Below are 8,828 nucleotides of genomic sequence, written 5' to 3'. Positions count from 1 at the left end.
ATTTCTCTATAATAAATGCTAACTGAATGCTGAAAAATGTATAGGTTTTAAGTGTAAAAGTGATTGTCAGTGCTGGTTTCTGGACACATCACATAAAACAGCAACAGTTGTTTAATGAGTTGCCATATTTTATGATCCTTATTAATTTTTAATTATTAATAAACCGTTATATTTAAAACGTGTACATTTCAAACTCAAGTGAAAACACTTTGTTTGTTGTTGTTGTAGCAGCGGCACGTGTAAAGTCGGTGTAGCAAGGCTGAAAAACCTTGGTCGTTGTTCGTTGAACTCCAAGTCGTTCCAGTGCGAAGAAATACTTTTTGTCGAAAAAAGTCGAAAAGTCGAAGTCGATTATTTTGTTCCAAAAGAGTCGATAACTCGACTATCGTCTATGAAAAAAGTCGAAAAGTCGACTTTGTAAATAAAAGTCGAAAAGTCGAAAAAAGTCGGGAAATGTCGGAAAAAGTCGAAAAATCGACTTTTAATTAAATGAAAAAAGTCGAAAAATCGACTTTTAACTAAATGCAAAAAATCGAAAAGTCGACTTTTCAAAAAATGTAAAAAGTCAAAAAGTCGACTTTTCGTTTCAACTATAGAACCCTACGAAGAACCGACTGTCGTGGGAACGAAACACTTTGGTAAATCGTTTATGTTGTAGAATAAAAGTCAATTTAGAAAATAAAGGCCAGAAAAAGTTATAAACGTACAAAACAAAATAATCTGCGATACTGTCATATTTATGACTCTTATACTCTAACTCTTTTGTTCTTCTAACTCTTCTTGTTTGTTCAAATAAGTTTTATTTAAACAAACTTTTCGTTACAAAATTATCATATAATTTGTTTCTTTCAATTTGCACGATATTTAAGCGTTTATTTAGTTTTATATATAAGCATTACTGACAACAGCTGTTGTCATTTTCTTTTAGAGTGGCCATATCATAACATTTTTATTGAACAATTTTAGGGGAAAAATTTGTTGACTTCATAAAAGGACAAAAAATTTATATTTTCTTAAAAATTTCTTTAAATATCATAGGAAATTATTGAATTCACGTAATTACAGTATTTTAAAAAATTTATAATATATAATATTACATAAAAATTACAATTCCTAAAATGTTATTTGAAAAACACCTTAACTTTTTGATTATGTATGAAAACTCTATTTCCCGTTTTCAATGTAAATTTCAAAACAAAAGATATTTTTAGTAAAAAAGTAAGAAATTTCGTAATTTGCGCATAAATTTTGTAAAAAAAATGTTTATCAACATTAAAACTGCTTTTAAATAATTAAAAATTATATAAACAAAATGCCTATAGATGGTAGAGAATTAATTGAGGCCATTTCTGTTTTGGCCGATGAACAAAATGTCCGTGTTACTGTAAAACAATCGGGCAAAGGAGCTATTATTTGTGGTGCTTGCTGTTTTGCTGGTGGTCTTTTATTGGGACCAGCAGGTCTGGCTATTGGTGGTGCGGCTGGAGGTGTTGTGGCTTATAATATGACAAAAGGTAGTTGTATTTTTTTTAATTATTTTATAGATAATGACAATTACTAATCACATGGACTTTGGATTACGTGGCCATAGATAGATTGATAAAGATGATTAATTTTGTTCTATTAATAAACATTTAATTTTTCTTTTAGGTTCTTTCCGTCCTTTGGGTGATGTCATTATCAATGATTTGAGTGATACACAAAAAGAACAACTTGTTCAACATGTTACCAAAGCTGTCCAGGATGTCCATCCCACCGATTTGGTTATGTTGCTGCCTTTAATTATGAATAATGTGTCGATACAGCAGGCTGTTTTAAAAACAGTTGTTAGTTTTGTTTCAAACGAACTGCGTCTGCAAGTTATTGACTAATAAAGCTTATGGGTTCGAGGGTTAAAGTTTGTATCTATGTTTAATTTAAAATATTGTTTATATATTATGTTTTTATTTAAATATTGTAAATATTGAAAGATTTATAAAATCAATTTTAATGTAAAATGAAGAAATACAAAAATTTTCAAGAATTTCTGCATACTTTAGACAATTTTCGAAATTTTGTATCAGTTTTAGTTAAAGAACTGTTAATTTTTATATCCTCCTTGCCCGCATAAATGTAAAACATTAAATTTTAATTATTATACCAATTGCAGCAGCCATGTATTTTTAAATATAATATTAAGTAAACAAAAAAACTACTAACATAGAAAGAAATTAAATTAATAACATAAATCCCTCCTCTTAGATTTAAGACTACAAAAATGAACAAAACAATTCCATGGCAAAACTAACAACTTTTCCATTTAACTAGCATATCCCTAAATAATTAAGTAATAAGAGAGATTAAAGAAGAAGTTAAGAATTTTTAAATTGTTTATATTAAAGTGTTTTTGTATGTATTTATATGAATAAAAATATTTATACGTATTAGTAACTTTGGACTTTATCTTAATAAACTTTCCACCCAGCTTTACTCCCAATCCACATTAACCTGATCCCAATCTTCTACAAATGCTTGATCGATGGTCTCAATCATTAAACCACAATATACACAATCGGCTGCTATAATATCCTCAATGTCACCCTTTAGCTGATCACGTTTCTTTTGCGTAGCGCTTGAATTCTCACCCATGGCTGCTGATTGTGTTAGCATGGTTTCCAACTGCTGTTTTAACATAGTCAATTTGCGACTTTTCTCGGAACTTAAAAGAGGAACCACTAATTTCTCCAAACAATCTGCATGAAATTTATGACTACAACCGAATATAAAGAATGGTTTAACCAACAGAAATGTATCACAATTATTGCACACATCATTTGCATCGATGCGTATACAGCTTTTACGTATGTTTTGCAGATCTTCTCGCACACGATCGGCCTGTTTGGAACATTCCTCCATATCATGTTGTAGTTCTTGGATTTTTTGATTATATTCCTATAAAAGTAAGTAATATATCTACAGAGGAAATTTTAAGTAAAATCTAGAGATATAATTACCTTTAGGGATTCACAGATGGGCTCTTTAAAATCATCAATTTTTTCAAAGTCAGAAAAGAAAGGCAGCAGATCTTCTATTTTGAGTAGATCACATTCTTTTAAAAGCTCCAAAGCTTTTTTCACATCATTGTTATCCTTAATTTCATGGAAAGCTAAAAAATATGGTATATTTATTTTTTCTCGATATTTTATACTTTTTATAGAAAATTTTCGAAATTTGATACTTTTTATAGAAAATTTTCGAAATTTTATACTTTTTATAGAAAAATTTCGAAATTTTATACTTTTTATAGAAATTTTATACTTTTTATAGAAAATTTTCGAAATTTTATACTTTTTATAGAAAATTTTCGAAATTTTATACTTTTTATAGAAAATTTTTGAAATTTTATACTTTTTATAGAAAATTTTCGAAATTTTATACTTTTTATAGAAAATTTTCGAAATTTTATACTTTTTATAGAAAATTTTCGAAATTTTATACTTTTTATAGAAAATTTTCTCCTTTTTATAGAAATTTTTCGAAATTTTCTACTTTTTACAGAAAGTTTTCGAAATTTCTACTTTTTATAGAAAGTTTTCGAAATTTCTACTTTTTATAGAAAGTTTTCGAAATTTCTACCTTTTATAAAAAGTTTTCGAAATTTTCTACTTTTTAAAGAAAATTTTCGAAATTTTTTACATTTTATAGAAAATTTTTTACATTTTATAGAAAATTTTTTACATTTTATAGAAAATTTTTTACATTTTATAGAAAATTTAAAAAAAATTCCATATTTTATAGAAAATTTTCAAAATTTTCCACATTTTATAAAAAATTTTCTACTTTTTATAGAAAATTTTCGAAATTTTCTGCTTTTTATAGAAAATTTTCGAAATTTTCTACATTTTATAGAAAATTTTAGAAATTATCTACTTTTTATAGAAAATTTTAGAAATTTTCTACTTTTTGTAGAAAAATTTCGAAATTTTCTACTTTTTATAGAAAAATTTCGAAATTTTCTACTTTTTATAGAAAAATTTCGAAATTTTCTACTTTTTATAGAAAAATTTCGAAATTTTCTACTTTTTATAGAAAAATTTCGAAATTTTCTACTTTTTATAGAAAAATTTCGAAATTTTCTACTTTTTATAGAAAAATTTCGAAATTTTCTACTTTTTATAGAAAAATTTCGAAATTTTCTACTTTTTATAGAAAAATTTCGAAATTTTCTACTTTTTATAGAAAATTTTCGAAATTTTCTACTTTTTATAGAAAAATTTCGAAATTTTCTACTTTTTATAGAAAAATTTCGAAATTTTCCACTTTTTATAGAAAAGTTTCGAAATTTTCTACTTTTTATAGAAAAATTTCGAAATTTTCTATTTTTTTATAGAAAAATTTCGAAATTTTCTACTTTTTATAGAAAAATTTCGAAATTTTCTACTTTTTATAGAAAAATTTCGAAATTTTCTACTTTTTATAGAAAAATTTCGAAATTTTCTACTTTTTATATAAAATTTTCGAAATTTTCTACTTTTTATAGAAAATTTTCGAAATTTTCTAATTTATTAGTTTTTGCAGAAAAATTTAGAAATATTCTACTGTTTAGAGAAAATTTTAGAAATCTTCTACTGTTTAGGGAAAATTTTAGAAATTTTCTACTGTTTAGAGAAAATTTTCGAAATTTTCTACTTTTTATAGAAAACTTTTGAAATTTTCTACTTTTTATAGAAAATTTTAGAAATCTTCTACTGTTTTCTACTTTTTATAGAAAATTTTGGAAATTTTTTATAGAAAATTTTTGAAAATTTCTACTTTTTATAGAAAATTTTCGAAATTTTGTACTTTTTACAGAAAATTTCAATAGAATTTTTTCGAAAGTTTTTACTTTTAATAAAAATTTAACTTACCGATTTTTAACCACAATTTTCTTTTAATCTCATCATCCTTTGCCTTTGAAGCGGTTTCCTTAGCCAATTTTAAATCAAATTCCAGAGACATTTCAACAGCAGCTGACCAAAGTTCCAATAAACAATATAAAAACACACACGCCGGTTTTGCTCCAAAATCTATGCAAATACTTAAAGCATAATGAATATCATAGTGTATCAAAGTAGTATCGTGTCCTTCATTTTCTAAATATTTCAAAACTTTGTTGGGCTGATGTTCAGCATATAAACGTAGCAGGAAATTGTGTATCGCTTGATTAGTTTCACCCAAGTTATAAATACAATATTCCAAATATTTTGTTATTTCCGCTATATGCAAATCACTATCGATGGCAATTAAACTGGGTATTAATTTACTTATTTGAAACTTGCGGCCCTGAGCCATTAACGCTTCAACCGTTTCTTTGGGTATTTGTTCCATTAAAACGGGACAGTATTTGTAGTATAAATCGATATTCTTTTGTCTTTGTAATATATGCAGAGCATCTAGATATTTATCAGCTCCTATATGTTGTTCGATGACTTCTTCATAATCTTCATTGGCTATGGCGAATTGTGCCAGATTATGAGGATCGGCATGTTGTGCAATTAATTGCTGTATATCAGCACGATTGGCTCTTACACATTTGATGACAGAAAAATGTTGCATAAATTCATCGTATTCTGCTTGCCATTCTTGCTTTAATTCTTTGCTACGACCCGGATAGTTAATTTGTGTTAGATATAGATCTATTAACCACACCACCATAATTAAGAGAGGCTCGTCTGCATCTGCTGGTAGTTTATCTAGTTTTTTCTTAACATAAGTTATAATAGGTCTTTTATCTTCTAAATCTATGAATTTCAAGCAAATTTCTTCAAATGCCAACTGAGTATCAGCATAAATTTGGGCAGCTTCTGTATAATTTTTATCCTCAAAAGCTTTATTGGCTTTAGTTTCTAAAATTTTATTAAGGCTATCATCATCGATAGCATGAATTTCGGCCATCTCATAGAGACCCATATTTAAATAGATTTGCCAAATGTTACGATGTTCATCGACGATCTTAAAGTTAAATATCATTTTCTCCGTATAAACATAAATGTTACCCGTAAAAGGATCTCTTAGTATATTCAATAGTTTACCCATTTGTTCATGAAAGTATTCCTCATAGACAACCGACTGATTTAATAGACAAATACCGGTTATATGATCGTGATACATGAGTAAAGCATGATATTGTGTTAAAACAAAAGATCTGGGAACATTAAGGCGCTTGTCCTCATAGGATAAATGACGACGTTGTTCTAAATCTTTGTTAAGGGGTATTAAATCATCGCCTTGCAGGAATTTTTCATCGGTTATAAAACTCTGAGCGACCTAAAAGAAATAAGTTTGTTTATTTATTAAGTTTAATATTTATATAATGAACATGTACCTCTCCATGTCTTAAACCCGAACCGCATAACCAACCCCAGTTGGTGGGAAATTTCTCATTGGCTGGTCCATAAAATCTTAATACTGAATAATTTAAATCGGTTTTGGCCTCTTCATAGCCATGAGATTGTGTGCCATTGATGTAACTGTTGAAAATTGGTTGCAAAGATTTCTCTTCGGGTCTTAAGGTTTCTTGGAATGTAAATATATAATCCGGTGCGGTTGCAACCACTATATACTGATTGCTATTGGGTACTTTATTGAATTCTAAACCAGTTATTGGATATTTGGGACGTCCCAAACCCAAATCATAAACCTGGAAGAACAAGATTGTTGGGTGAGTAAATTTAAAAAAGAAGTCCTTTTGCCCTTACCTGTTTCCTATATGATGGTTTATCTGCCTCCAGAGTAAGTTCTGTTTCGAATATTAAACCCTTGCTGGTGCCCAATAAAATCGGTCCGGTTGAAGATTCTGTACCATAGGTTTTATTAAAAGCCACCGCTGTAATTTCATGATCTTTAAACTTTTCAATACGTCTAACTTTAGGACCATTGCCATTAATATAAAGAAAATCAGCAGATAAGCCAGAAGATTTGGGTATAAGACTAATGAGTGTATGATGTCCAGTGGGATCCAGAAATAATTTGCCAATTTTATAGCCAGCCAAATATTTCTCCAAAGAAATTTCTACCAAAATCATTAAAAAAATTAAGTAACAAATCTAAATAACAAAACTACTTACCTCCCGGTGGTAAAGCCCTGGGCAGAAAGAATCTTAATAATGTTACTTCCGTAGAGGGTTGTGGTGCCTTTAGCAAACAAACCAGCCAATTTTTACACACTGTCAAATGCATAAATTCCCCGGTATATTGTTGCGGTATACGTAGTATCATTTTCCTTTTACTAAAAATGGGCGTTTCATCATTATCTGTTTTACTGCATCCTGTCTCATCATTTGGTATGGGATCCAGGAATTTCGGTTTTGCCAAAGGTATATTGAGTATATCATATTTATCCTCAGGCTCCTCAACGTTTGAAGCCATTTTTTGTTAAATGTTTTCTTTAATTTTACACTTAATTTTCACTGATTTTTCGATAATTTTTGCAAATTTCGTTTAATGTTTGTATGTCATTCTTTTGTTGTATTTTTTATGAATGAAAAAAAAGAGAAAATGAGAGAGATGAATTTTTAATGAACAGCTGTTTTGTATTTACTACTTTTATTTAACAGTGACATCTTTTGCTTAGTGATGTAGCAATAATAATAAACACGGTTGCTTATTTGGTAGTTATTTTAATTATCATATATTTTATACTAATTAGTTTATATACATGTAACCATTATATTTTTATAAAAATATTGTAAATTTATAAGTGCCTATTTGTTTTATTATATATTCTCCTGATTCAAAGAGTATAAAAATTTATCCGTTAAATAGTTAACGTTCATGTTTAAAAAATAATAATACTTTATAATCAACTCTGCGATTTTTTGTTCTTGTTTACATACTCAGTCTGAAAGCTGATAGTGTTTAAAAAAGTGAAAAAAAAATTAAAAATATTGTGAATTTAATAATAAAAAAACTGTTAAAAGATATAAGGTAATTGCATTTTAACTATTTGTAAGTCTATATTAAGATTAATTTCAAAAATTTGTGAAACTAAAATCAAAAAAATCAGCATCACAAATAAAGACTATTCAATAGAATAGTCCATGGTGAAATAAGTGCATCCTGGAGTAGTCAATAGGCTGTTCAATATGTTAGCCAATAGGGCCGTCCATATATTAGTATATATACCAGACCTTAAATTAGTCTATATACTAGTCCATTGACTTGTCAATAGTCTAATCCAAATACTAGTCAAGAGTTTGCTTAAAAGTTCATAAAATATTCAACATTTGTCCCCTACAGACAATAATTCGCAAATCAGTCAATAGACTAGTTCAACGACATTTTGAACAATTGATCCAATAGACTACTATATACACTAGATAAAATATTAGTTTATTAAAAGATCAGCAGATTATAATATTGACTAATAATTAATAGGGTCAATAGATTAGTCAGAATTCAAAAGATTAGTTCATAGAATTGTTAATAGATTAATTCATAGCCTAGTTCATATGCTAGTCCATAGACTAATATTAGCCCATAGACTTGTCAACTCGTCACAATATACTAGTCATTAAAATATGCAAAAGGCTTTGAAAAAACTAGGTCAGACCTTATACTATAGATAGATAGATAGAAATATAGATAGATTGATAGATAGATAGATAGATAGATAGATAGATAGATATATAGATATATAGATATATAGATAGATAGATAGATAGATAGATAGATATATAGATAGATAGATAGATAGATAGATAGATAGATAAATAGATCGATAGATCGATAGATAGATCGATATATATATATATATATATATATATATATATATATATATATATATATATATTATATATATATATATATAT

At 27.4% G+C, this 8,828-nt stretch overlaps 2 protein-coding genes across 2 annotated transcripts; one reads left to right on the top strand and one right to left on the bottom strand.

The window, feature by feature from the left end:
• Positions 1–1,198: 1,198 nt before the first annotated feature.
• LOC111680353 (protein C19orf12 homolog) lies at positions 1,199–2,028 on the top strand. The gene is made up of 2 exons (XM_023441988.2): positions 1,199–1,514; positions 1,651–2,028. The coding sequence occupies exons 1-2, from the start codon at positions 1,313–1,315 to the stop codon at positions 1,869–1,871; spliced, it is 423 nt and encodes a 140-aa protein (XP_023297756.1). The 5' UTR covers positions 1,199–1,312; the 3' UTR covers positions 1,872–2,028.
• A 323-nt stretch (positions 2,029–2,351) lies between these two features.
• LOC111680346 (vacuolar protein sorting-associated protein 18 homolog) lies at positions 2,352–7,495 on the bottom strand. Its single transcript, XM_023441982.2, has 6 exons — positions 7,086–7,495; positions 6,717–7,030; positions 6,344–6,658; positions 4,887–6,285; positions 2,994–3,145; positions 2,352–2,931 (listed from the first exon to the last, which is right to left on the bottom strand). The coding sequence occupies exons 1-6, from the start codon at positions 7,384–7,386 to the stop codon at positions 2,467–2,469; spliced, it is 2,946 nt and encodes a 981-aa protein (XP_023297750.2). The 5' UTR covers positions 7,387–7,495; the 3' UTR covers positions 2,352–2,466.
• Positions 7,496–8,828: the final 1,333 nt, after the last annotated feature.

The sequence above is a fragment of the Lucilia cuprina genome, chromosome 3, assembly GCF_022045245.1.
Source record: "Lucilia cuprina isolate Lc7/37 chromosome 3, ASM2204524v1, whole genome shotgun sequence".
In the NCBI taxonomy this organism is placed as follows: Eukaryota; Metazoa; Arthropoda; class Insecta; order Diptera; family Calliphoridae; genus Lucilia; species Lucilia cuprina.
The sequence above is the reverse complement of the archived record's forward strand: the minus strand, read 5'-3'. Positions and strand labels throughout refer to the sequence as shown.

What these genes read in the sequence shown, in the direction of transcription:
- LOC111680353 (XM_023441988.2), top strand. Translation starts at nt 1,313, where the DNA reads ATGCCTATAGATGGTAGAGAATTAATTGAGGCCATTTCTGTTTTGGCC. An exon ending in GGCTTATAATATGACAAAAG is followed by an intron (nt 1,515 to 1,650) that starts GTAGTTGTATTT and finishes TTTTTCTTTTAG; the next exon opens with GTTCTTTCCGTCCTTTGGGT.
- LOC111680346 (XM_023441982.2), bottom strand. Translation starts at nt 7,386, where the DNA reads ATGGCTTCAAACGTTGAGGAGCCTGAGGATAAATATGATATACTCAAT. An exon ending in CGGGTTTAAGACATGGAGAG is followed by an intron (nt 6,286 to 6,343) that starts GTACATGTTCAT and finishes TATTTCTTTTAG; the next exon opens with GTCGCTCAGAGTTTTATAAC. An exon ending in AAAATTGTGGTTAAAAATCG is followed by an intron (nt 3,146 to 4,886) that starts GTAAGTTAAATT and finishes CATATTTTTTAG; the next exon opens with CTTTCCATGAAATTAAGGAT.